The sequence below is a fragment of the Anomaloglossus baeobatrachus genome, chromosome 1 (genome assembly GCF_048569485.1).
Source record: "Anomaloglossus baeobatrachus isolate aAnoBae1 chromosome 1, aAnoBae1.hap1, whole genome shotgun sequence".
Taxonomy (NCBI): domain Eukaryota; kingdom Metazoa; phylum Chordata; class Amphibia; order Anura; family Aromobatidae; genus Anomaloglossus; species Anomaloglossus baeobatrachus.
In genome coordinates this window covers 927484777-927497026 of record NC_134353.1, presented here as the reverse complement: position 1 = coordinate 927497026, position 12250 = coordinate 927484777, and the positions used below count along the sequence as shown (strand labels likewise).

Sequence of the window (12250 nt, the reverse complement as noted above, 5' to 3'; positions counted from 1 at the left end):
TAAGGCCGTCTCTGCTTCTCTCGAGGAGATGCATTCCCTCACCAGGGACTCTATGCCCGAAATGGTTGCCTTAACTTCCCAGGCTTCGGCTTTTTCATCCTATGCCATGTCTGCTATTCTGGAGGCTTCTCACCGCACGGCGGTGGCTTCCGCTAATTCCCTCGCGATCCGCAGGATCTTCTGGCTTCGAGAGTGGAAAGCAGACGCTTCTTCCAAGAAGTACCTTGCTGGGCTCCCCTTTGCTGGGACCCGGCTGTTCGGTGAACAACTGGATGAAATTATTAAGAAAGCTACTGGCGGGAAGAGTACTTCCTTGCCACAAACTAAAACCAGGAAACCTGTCCAGGGCAGGAACCAGTCGAGGTTTCGTTCCTTTCGTTCCTCTAACTGGTCATCCTCTAAGCCCTCAGCCTCGTCCACTAACTCAGCCAAGGATCGAAAACCCAGCTGGCGCACGAAGCCGCGTCCTCAGAAGAGCGGAGGAGCCGCTGCCACTAAGGCAGCCTCCTCTTGACTCTGGCTGCGCCAGCAACGTCCTTGGTCGGTGGCAGGCTCTCCCACTTTGGCGACGTGTGGTTCCAACACGTCTCCGATCAGTGGGTGCGGGATATCATCTCCCACGGCTACAGGATAGAATTTTCTTCCAGCCCGCCAAACAGATTTTTTCTGTCAACTCCCCCCTGCTCCAAGGCCGCCGCCTTCTCTCAGGCCGTGGCATCCTTACAGGCCAACGGAGTAATTGTACCGGTTCCCGCCCGGAAACGGTTCAGAGGTTTCTACTCAAACCTCTTCCTAGTCCCCAAGAAGGACGGTTCCTTCCGGCCCATCCTGGATCTCAAGCTTCTCAACAAGCATGTTCAGGTGCGGCACTTTCGCATGGAATCTCTCCGATCGGTCATTGCCTCAATGACCCAACGAGATTTTCTAGCATCCATCGACATCAGAGATGCCTATCTGCATGTGCCAATTGCAGTTTCACACCAGCGTTGGCTACGTTTTGCAATCGGAGAGGAACATTTCCAATTCGTGGCTCTCCCCTTCGGGTTAGCCACGGCCCCTCGTGTATTCACTAAGGTCATGGCAGCAGTGGTTGCGGTTCTGCACCTCCAGGGGTTGGCAGTGATTCCTTACCTGGACGACCTTCTAGTCAAGGCTTCATCCAGTGCAGACTGTCAGCGGAGTGTCTCGCTCACTCTCGCCACGCTTGTTCAATTCGGGTGGCTTGTCAATCTGCCCAAGTCCACTTTGACCCCGACCCAGAAACTTACGTACCTAGGGATGCAATTCGAGACTCTGCCGGCACTTGTGAAGCTGCCCTTAGTCAAACAGCAGTCCCTACATCTGGCGGTGCGCTCTCTGTTGAAGCCCCGCCGTCATTCCATCAGGCACCTCATGCAGGTGCTGGGTCAGATGGTGGCGTCAATGGAAGCGGTTCCCTTTGCCCAGTTCCATCTGCGTCCCCTGCAGCTGGACATTCTCCGCTGTTGGGACAAGTGGACCTCTTCCTTGCACAGGCTAGTGGCTCTGTCGCCACAGACCAGGAGCTCTCTTCAGTGGTGGCTTCGGCCCCTCTCTCTGTCCCAGGGACGCTCCTTTCTGGCCCCGTCCTGGGTGATTCTCACCACGGATGCCAGTCTATCCGGCTGGGGAGCAGTGTTTCTCCACCACCGAGCACAGGGCACTTGGACTCCGTCCGAATCAGCCCTCTCGATCAATGTGCTGGAAATCAGAGCTGTGCTCCTAGCTCTCGTAGCCTTTCACCACCTGTTGGCGGGCAAGCACATTCGAGTCCAGTCAGACAACGCGACAGCAGTTGCCTACATCAATCACCAGGGCGGGACTCGCAGCCGCCTAGCAATGTTGGAAGTTCAACGTATCCTTCAGTGGACGGAGGACTCCAAGTCCACCATATCCGCAGTCCACATCCCAGGCGTAGAAAACTGGGAGGCAGATTATCTCAGCCGTCAAACCGTGGACAGCGGAGAGTGGGCCCTGCATCCGGCAGTGTTCCGGTCAATCTGCCGCAAGTGGGGCACTCCGGAAGTGGATCTAATGGCATCCCGGCACAACAACAAGGTCCCAGTTTACGTGGCTCGCTCCCACGATCCTCAGGCCTTGGCGGCGGACTCGCTGGTTCAGGATTGGTCCCAGTTCCGTCTGGCCTACGTGTTTCCCCCTCTAGCTCTCTTGCCCAGAGTCCTGCGCAAGATCAGAATGGAGGGCCGTCGGGTCATAATCATTGCTCCAGACTGGCCCAGGCGAGCTTGGTACCCAGACCTGCTCCGTCTGTCCGTAGAGGTGCCGTGGCATCTCCCGGACCGCCCAGACCTTCTCTCACAAGGTCCGTTTTTCCGCCAGAATTCTGCGGCTCTCAGATTGACGGCGTGGCTCTTGAGTCCTGGATCCTGACGGCTTCAGGCATTCCTTCCGAGGTTATCTCCACTATGACTCAGGCTCGGAAGTCTTCCTCGGCCAGGATTTACCACAGGACTTGGAGAATTTTCCTGTCCTGCTGTCGCTCTTCCGGCCATGCTCCTTGGCCGTTTTCCTTGCCGACCATCCTGTCCTTTCTACAGTCCGGTCTGCAGCTAGGACTATCCCTCAATTTCCTCAAGGGACAGGTCTCGGCTCTGTCAGTGTTGTTCCAGCGGCGTATCGCCCGACTGGCCCAGGTGCGCACCTTCACATCATTCCGCCTTACCGGCGGCCTCTGGATCCCTGGGACCTTAATCTGGTCCTCACGGCCTTACAGAAACCCCCCTTTGAGCCTCTTAGGGAGGTTTCTTTGTTTCGTCTTTCACAGAAAGTGGTCTTTCTGGTGGCCATAACTTCTCTCAGGAGAGTCTCTGATTTGGCTGCGCTCTCTTCGGAGTCACCCTTTTTGGTTTTTCACCAAGACAAGGTGGTTCTCCGTCCGACTCCGGACTTTCTCCCTAAGGTGGTGTCTCCTTTCCACCTTAACCAGGACATTTCATTGCCTTCCCTTTGTCCGGCCCCTGTGCATCGCTTTGAGAAAGCGTTGCATACTTTAGATTTGGTGCGGGCGCTCCGGATCTATGTGTCACGCACCGCTGCACTTAGGCGGTGCACCTCTCTTTTTGTGCTGACCACAGGTCAGCGCAAGGGTCTCTCGGCTTCTAAACCGACCCTAGCTCGTTTGATTAGGTCGGCCATATCCGATGCCTACCAATGTTCTCAGGTGCCTCCCCCGCCGGGGATTAAGGCGCACTCGACCAGAGCTGTCGGTGCCTCTTGGGCTTTCAGGCACCAGGCTACGGCTCAGCAGGTCTGTCAGGCTGCCACTTGGTCTAGTCTGCACACCTTTTCGAAGCACTACCAAGTGCATGCTCATGCTTCGGCAGATGCGAGCTTGGGCAGACGCATCCTTCAGGCGGCTGTCGCCCATTTGTGAAGTTAGGTTTTGCCTACTTCTCAGTTTCTGTTTATTTCCCACCCATGGACTGCTTTGAGACGTCCCATGGTCTGGGTCTCCCATAAGGAACGATGAAGAAAAAGAGAATTTTGTTTACTTACCGTAAATTCTTTTTCTTATAGTTCCGATATGGGAGACCCAGCACCCTCCCTGTTGCCTGTTGGCAGTTCTTGTTCCGTGTGTTTTCACCGGCTGTTGTTGTAGACAGAGGTTCCGGTTATTCCGGGTTTTACTCTATCTCTACTTGTGGGTGGATGTCCTCCTTCAGCTTTTGCACTAAACTGGCTAGATGTGGTCATCCAGGGGGTGTATATGCTCGGAGGGAGGAGCTACACTTTTTAGTGTAGTACTTTGTGTGTCCTCCGGAGGCAGAAGCTATACACCCATGGTCTGGGTCTCCCATGTCGGAACTATAAGAAAAAGAATTTACGGTAAGTAAACAAAATTCTCTTTTTTCTGCATTTGGAATTTTTTTGCCATTTTCCAGTGCACTATATGGTAAAACCTATGGTTTCATTGAAAAGTACAGCTCGTTCCGCAAAAAATGAGCCCTCACATGACCATATTGACTGAAAAATAAAAAAGTTACGTCTCTTAGAAAAAGAATGGCGAAAAAAAAAAACGGAAAGCGAAAAATCGGCCAGTCGTGAAGGGGTTAAGTCAGGTGACTGTGACTGCCTCCGTAGATTAGACTTCTTCTGAAACCAAACCCATGGAATCAGAGAATGGGATTATATTGTTCAGTTGAAGGTCCCATGACACCAAAGCTTCAGCTTTTTCCCCAGAAGGCATGACCTTTTTCTCCTAGGATTTCCTGGTACTTGATTCAATCCATTTTACCCTACACACTGCAAGTTTCCAGTCCCAGAGGAAGCAAATCAGTCATAGAGAATCACCTAGCCCCTGCCATGCTTCACTGTATGCATCCCCGAGCCTCTGCCATGCTTCACTGTAGGCATCCCCGAGCCTCTGCCATGCTTCACTGTAGGCATCCCCGAGCCTCTGCCATGCTTCACTGTAGGCATCCCCGAGCTTCCGCCATGCTTCACTGTAGCCCCTGCCATTCTTTATTGTGAGCAGGGCCTGATGTATTAAAATGTACTAGCTGGCTCAAAGCAGCTCTGTTCATTGCTCCTTCCATATTTCCTTATAAGCAGGATGCCCGACACATTGTACATCCTATAAATGATAATTCTAAGCGCTTTGATTTATATATATTTTCTTATTATTGTCTGACACCATGGCGACTTGATGGATGAACGCTCTATAGGAATATCGATCCCGTGCAGCCTAGATAGATCCACCAGGGTCTTCTCCGCCTAGATAGCTCCACCAGGGTCTTCTCCGCCTAGATAGATCCACCAGGGTCTTCTCCGCCTAGAAAAGTCCACCAGGGTCTTCTCTGCCTTGAAAGGTCCATCAGGGTCTTGTCCGCCTACATAGGTCCACTAGGGTCTTGTCCGCCTAGATAGGTCCACCAGGGTCTTGTCTGCCTACATAGGTCCACCAGGGTCTTGTCTGCCTACATAGGTCCACCAGGGTCTTGTCCGCCTAGAGAAGGTCCACCAGGGTTTTGTCCGCCTAGATAGGTCCACCAGGGTCTTCTCCGTCGTCATAAAGTGTCAAGCCATCGGTTTGCTGGTCTTCCTCTTCACTTTGTTCCTTCTATTCTTCCAACCATGATGTCCTTCTCCAGTGACTGCTCTCTTTGTATGATGCGTCCATAGTAGACAAACCGTAGCTTGGTAATTTTTGCTTTGAGTGATGTCTCTAGCTTGATTTATTCCAAAACTTGATTTGTCTGTTGTTCTTGCCATCCATGGTAATGATACATACATTAAAGGACCATGTACTAATGGCAAAGGGAATGGAAGTTGTGATAAATCTGTCTTCTGTGCTCTGATTTCTCAGGTCGGCCCCATGCCATGGTTAGGTCCTTCTACAGATGAAACCATCAAGGGTCTATGTGAGAAAGGGAGGAAAAATATTCTACTCGTCCCCATTGCCTTCACCAGCGACCACATAGAAACGCTCTATGAGCTGGATATTGAATATGCTAAGCATCTGGGCAAAGAGGTAACATTTTATTTAATTTACTATTTCATAGTGCAATGTAAAAAAAAAATTATAAATTTTGTAAGTAAGCTTATAGACTATAAATGTGTAGGTGGTCTGCATTATACTCTGCAGTGACATTCTGAAGCCTCAATGCATATTATAGCGACGCCATGAATTTCAGAGCAGGATGCTGTCGGACGCAGCCTAAATCCCCATAGAGAAGGCAGAGATGGTTTGTTGTTTTGTCTGCCTTCCTGATCGTTGATCAAGCTTTCTGCATACGGTATAAGAAGCACGAACGGCTCTGGCCCCAGTGATCTTGTTATCAATGTCTATAGCGAGGGGGCATCAACAGGAGCTACGGAGTCCTAGAAGACCCAGTCATCGCTGCTATGCAGCCAGGATCCTGAATTTCCACTGTAACCTTGGGTAACATAGCAGCCCCAGTTACAGGGGAAATCAGATCAAAAAAATGTTGAACCGTCCCTCCCCCTTCCACGACAGGTCATTTAATACTTCACGGGGAAAACATTGTGTTGTATAGAAATTAAAAATAAATTAAAAAGCAGGAAAATAGTAGATTGGCGGCAGCTTTCTATTACTAGCTCGAACCCTGTCAAGGATAAAAAAAAGTGTCTGATATATAAGAATAATTGATTTGGATAGGGAATTGTATTTTATTTATTTTATTGGTTCTTTTTGTTTTTCACAATTTTTTTTTTTTTTATTTATTTTTTTTATGGCCACACACACTAATTTTTTTGGGGCGATATTGGTCGGAAAATAAAAGCATGAAGACAACACAAAAATTAGGCCTCACTTATGAAAAGAGATGCAAGAATTAGTTTAACAGCTAAATGAGAAAAAAAACAACAGGAATAAATAATGGCAAAAACTGCCCATTTTTGATCCGTTGATGTGTCATCTAAAAATAAATCCCAAAATCCTTAGATATGTTAAACCACGAGCAGTTCTGGGTACATATTGCTAATCCCTGCCTAACGGTCCCTGTATACACTAGCATAGATAAAGAGATCTATAGAAAAGGATTTCTAATGATCCTTTATGATATGCTAATGAGAATAGTCCCTTGGGCGTTACTTCCCTGGCTAGTCAGCCCCATTAGTATGTTAGTACGCCCCTGTGGACATGCTAACATGCTAATGAACATGCAGTGTCAGAGGATGGTTGCGCTCACCTCTCCGCTGCCATCGCCGCCTGACGCTGGATTTCGGCTCAGTGCTTATGATCCCGGACTTTCGGTCATATGCACTACATCAGTTTGAAGCCAGGACCCGTACACCCGGCTTCATCGTGCACATGATAGAAACTCCAGGGTCATATGCACTGAGCCGAAATCCAGCGTCAGACTGCGATAGCAGCGGAGAGGTGAGATCATCCTGTGACGCTGCACATTCATTAGCCTAATAGCACACTCACAGGAGCGTACTAACATGCTAATTGGGCCGACTAGCCAGGGAAGCAACGCCCTTGACTAGTCCCTGCGCTCATTAGCATATGATAAAAGATCTTTACAAATACCTTTTCTAAAGATCTCTTTATCTATGCTAGTGTATACTGGGACGGTTAGGCAGGGATTAGCAATATACACCCAGAACTGCTCGTGGGTCTGGCTGCATATTGCACCTGATGGGTTCCCTTTAATACCTTTTTTTAATGATGTTTGTTTGTTTTTTGTTTTTGTTTTTTTTTTTTGTTTTTAGTTGTGATTTTTGTTTTTGAACAAGTCTCAGAATCCATTTTATTGATTGGTGTATGCAGTAGAAAAAAAAAATCTCTAAAGTGTGTTTTTTTTTTTTTGTCTGTTTGTTTTTTTTTGTGTTCTAAATTAACCCTCTCCATAACGTATGATGTACAGTTGGGTCACATGTCTTGTCCCTGCATTTGATGCTGTCTCGAACGCCGAGCTCACATCTTTACAAGCAGATGATGGCTGTATTATTCAGCCATCATCTGCCTCTTAGGGGTACTTTGCACGCCGCGACATCGCTAGCCGATTGTAGCGATGCCGAGCGCGATAGTCCCCGCCCCCGTCGCACATGCGATATCTTGTGAACATTATCGCTACGGCAGCTTCACACGCACATACCTGCCCTGCGATGCCGCTCTGGCCGGCGACTCGCCTCCTTCCTAAGGGGGCGGGTCGTGCGGCGTCACAGCGACTTCACACGGCAAGCGGCCAATAGAAGCGGAGGGGCGGAGATGAGCGGGACGTAAACATCCCGCCCACCTTCTTCCTTCCGCATAGCCGGTGGAGGCAGGTAGGAGATGTTCCTCGCTCCTGCGGCTTCACACACAGCGATGTGTGCCGCCGCAGGAACGAGGAACTACATCGTATCTCCTATTGGTGCAAAATTATGAAAATGACCGACACTACACAGATCACCGATTTTACAACGCTTTTGCGATAGTTTTTCGGTGCATCTAGGCTTTACACGTTGCGACGCCGGATGTGCGTCACTTTCGATTTGACCCCGACGATATCGCAGTAGCGATGTCTCAAAGTACCCCTAACAGTTCCACTCCACCTGCGCCTATTCACATGTTAAGTGCTGCTGTAATAATCACATATGTACAGACTCGCCATTTGTTAAAGGTTTAAAAATGAGCTGGAGCAAAAATAGCCAATTCCGAAGTAAAAAACTTTTTTGCTTACTCTCCTTGGATCATGACGCTGCTCCTCTGACAGTTGAGACGCAAGGAGCAGCCATTGTTCCGTCGGCAGCCTGTCCTGACCTATAACTTTGCTGGGGTTTCAGCCGCCATTTATATCACATTCTTATAGAATCCCAAAAAGTAATAAATAACAAAAACTTAGCCATGATAATATACATAAATGCCCTGCATTACAATAATCTAAAAGTAAAAGCTCCGTCCTCTTCCCCCTCCCGGTCCCGTTTGCATCCATGACTTTTCTTGCCTCGCGTGTTGTGTTCAGCGAGACTCATTCCTCTTTCTCTTCGACTCTTTCAGTGCGGAGCTGAGAACATCAGACGGTCCGAATCTCTTAATGGAAATCCATTGTTCTCCAAGGTATCAGTATTGTTAAACTAGGTTTAATGCTATTGACCGTGGGACGGTGATTATTGGTTCTCGCTTCTCACCGCCGGTACAATACGCAAAAAATCCATTCCCTTTTTAAGTGGGGAGAAGCCAAGTTAGCATAAACACTCCCAGCCTCGCGTGGAGGAGGCGATACACACCGCACACAATTGGAAGAGACAGCCGGTGCTTACAAGTCACAAGGTTTCCTTTGTACAATGTCTTCCCAGGGGTGCCCGGGATTGAGAATGGTGGAAAGCAGCACGGAGCAATCAATCAGGGAAAAGTTGGAGATTTGCCTTAGTTTTGCTCTATTTGATTGTATCCAGCGCTCTTTTACGTGTGCTACAATGTTTACATTTTATCGGCTTTCTTTTGTCTAATTTAGCTTTACCTCTAATTTCTGGGGTTTTTTTTGTTTTTGTTTTTTTTTCTTCCAGGCTCTTGCCGACTTAGTCCTTTCCCATATCAAGTCCAATGAGATCTGCTCGAAACAGTTAACTCTACGCTGCCCAATGTGCGTAAATCCCGTCTGCGGAGAGGCAAAGGAATTCTTCGCGAAGCAGAAGCTGTGAGGTCGCACAAGCTCAAAATGATGATGAAATATATATATTTTTTTTTTTTTTTCAAAATTAACACAATTTGTATGTTTTTATTGATCATGCATTTTATTTGCATATTTTTTTTATATTAATTGCAGAGATGCTGAGTTTCTCTCTTGTTCTACGTTACTTCCAATGACAGATTTAAATGTCCTCGCGTCGTTATGTGAAATAGTGCAGTGCGGCCATAGACACGTGCGGCCATAAAACCAAACGCCTCTAGATGCGTTTGGTTTTATTCTGAAACCTTGTTTTACAGACATAGACCTTGAATGGTTTTTCTGATTCCTTATTCTTTTTTTTTTTTTTTTTTTCTTTGCGCCTTAGGGGTACTTTGCACGCTGTGACATCGCTAGCGATGCTGAGTGCGATAGTACGCGCCCCCGTCGCAGATGCGATCTCTCGTGATAGCTGCCGTAGCGGACATTATCGCTACGGCAGCTTCACACGCACTTACCTGCCCTGTGACGTCGCTCTGGCCGGCGACCCGCCTCCTTGCTAAGGGGGCGGGTCGTGCGGTGTCACAGCGACGTCACACGCCAGGCGGCCAATAGAAGCAGAGGGGCGGAGATGAGCGGGACGTAAACATCCCGCCCACCTCCTTCCTTCATCATTGCAGACGGGACGCAGGTAGGAGATGTTCCTCGCTCCTGCGGCTTCATACACAGCGATGTGTGCTGCCGCAGGAACGAGGAACAACATCATACCGTCACTGCAGCGAAATTATGGAAATGAACGACGTGACACAGATCACCGATTTTTGACTGTTTCACGCTCGTTCATCTTCTCTCCTAGGCTTTACACGTTGCGACGTCGTTACCGGCGCCGGATGTGCGTCACTTTCGATTTGACCCCCAACGATATCGCAACATGCAAAGTACCCCTTACACTTTTTTTAACACTAGAAGTCCCAGAGAGGGGTCATTTAATATTTCTACCATTGGAATCCTATGAAGCTCGAAATTCCTGGGACTTCTAGTGTTAATTTGCAGTTTTTATTACCCCAAGTATATCTTCTGTTTGCCTCTTTTTTTTTTTTTTTTTTTTGTTGGATTTTCACACTGTTTTTTTTCTTTGCTAATTCCTCCATAACAACTGTTTTTCATGAAGTCGCCAGATTTTTGCAACATTCAAAGCCAGCATTACACCTTACAATTAAGCATACGATCTCGTATTTGATCGTACCCACCCCCATCGTATGTGCGGCACGTTCAATTTGTTGACCGTGTCGCACAAACAATTAAATCCCATCACACGTACTTGCCTTCCATACACCTCGATGTGGGCGGCGAACATCCACTTCCTGGAGTGGGAGGGACGTTCGACGTCACAGCGACGTCACGCGGCAGCCGGCCAATAGAAGCGGAGGGGCGATCATGAGCGGGACTTAAACATCCCGCCCACCTCCTTCCTTCCGCATTACCGGCCGGGAGCTGCAGGACACAGGTAAGATCTGTTCATCGTTCCCGGGATGTCACACACTACGATGTGTGCTACCCCGGGTACGATTAACAACCTGACGTTCAATCTTTAGCAAATGAACGACGTGCAGTCAATGAACAGTTTTACGTTCAATCGCAATCGCACGTACCTGTCACACGCAACTCCGTCACTTACGATGCCGGATGTGCGTCACTTATGACGTGACCCCGCCGACGCATCGTTAGATATGTTGTAGCGTGTAAAGCGGGCTTAACTGTACAACTTTCTAGTGGAACTTGGGGAGAAGGAGGGTAGTTTTATTTCTTTTTTTTTTTTGTTTGTTTTTGCACGAAATTCATATACCACACCATTTTTATGCAAAAAAGCTACAATGAATACTACAAGAGCGAGAGCAAAAACCGACTTTTCATGGTGAATTGAGTCCTAAGTGTATGATTAGTTTACAGATAACCTAGTCTTACAAGACTCTTCCTATCCAGCCTTGAAGCGGGCGTCCCCGTCATACTTAAAGGGAACCTGTCAGGTGCAATATGCACCCAGTACCATGAGCACTTCTGGGTGCATATTGCTAATCCCTGCCTAACCGTCCCTGTATGGGCTCTTCTCTACTTGCGTTTAAAAAAAAATCACAGCGACACTCGGCTACAAATGTGAGTCGAGTGTCCTGTGTATGATCTGCGTGTGGTCTGCGTACGGTGTGTGTTTTTTTTTGTTTTTTTTTCCTCGCGTCATGCGAGTGCTATGTGAGTGTTTATGCAAGCAGCGGTGGACTGGCTACCGGAGGAATCTCCAGTAATACCAGGCCTGGCCACCGGAGGAATCTCCAGTAATACCAGGCCTGGCCGCGGTTACATGCACTGAACTCCGGAACTGTCACCTGAGCTCTGGAGTTCAGCCCGGTCTGTCTGCAGCTGTGCTGAACTGAACAGCAATCACTCTGCGCTCGCTGTTCAGGCTGCACTCCGGAGTTCAGTGCATGTAACCGCGGCCAGGCCTGGGATTACTGGAGATTCCTCCGATAGCCAGTCTGACGCGGTATGCAAGTGTCAAGGATCCGTGTGACATGCGTATGCCACTTGTATGACATGCGCATGCCACCCGGATTCTGACTTTTTTTTTCTCGCTCCCATAGGATTGCATGGGGTGCGAGAGCTGGGACTTGGTGCAAATCGCAGCATGTTGCGATTTCACCGAGAGCAGGAGTCGTGCCGTTAACAATTTAGCAAGAGGACACGGCCTCATTGATTAATACTGGTGCGAGCGCGATCCGATTTTTTTTTTTTATCGGATCGCACTCGCACATAGCAATTGCAAGTGGAGAAGAGCCCTATACAATAGTATAGATAAAGAGATCTTTAGAAAATGTACAGTTAGGTCCAGAAATATTTGGACAGTGACACAAGTTTTGTTATTTTAGCTGTTTACAAAAACATGTTCAGAAATACAATTATATATATAATATGGGCTGAAAGTGCACACTCCCAGCTGCAATATGAGAGTTTTCACATCCAAATCGGAGAAAGGGTTTAGGAATCATAGCTCTGTAATGCATAGCCTCCTCTTTTTCAAGGGACCAAAAGTAATTGGACAAGGGACTCTAAGGGCTGCAATTAACTCGGAAGGTGTCTCCCTCGTTAACCTGTAATCAATG

The 12250-nt window shown here is 48.2% G+C and overlaps 1 protein-coding gene across 1 annotated transcript in view; it reads left to right on the top strand.

Moving 5' to 3' along the window:
* FECH (ferrochelatase) overlaps positions 1-12010 on the top strand; it is a 67988-nt gene extending 55978 nt beyond the window's left edge. Inside the window, exons 9-11 of the mRNA XM_075343361.1 lie at positions 5345-5509; positions 8486-8545; positions 8995-12010. Coding sequence (XP_075199476.1) covers positions 5345-5509; positions 8486-8545; positions 8995-9129 — 360 coding nt within the window. The 3' untranslated portion in view covers positions 9130-12010. The remainder of the gene's footprint in view (positions 1-5344; positions 5510-8485; positions 8546-8994) is intronic.
* The last annotated feature ends 240 nt before the right edge of the window (positions 12011-12250 follow it).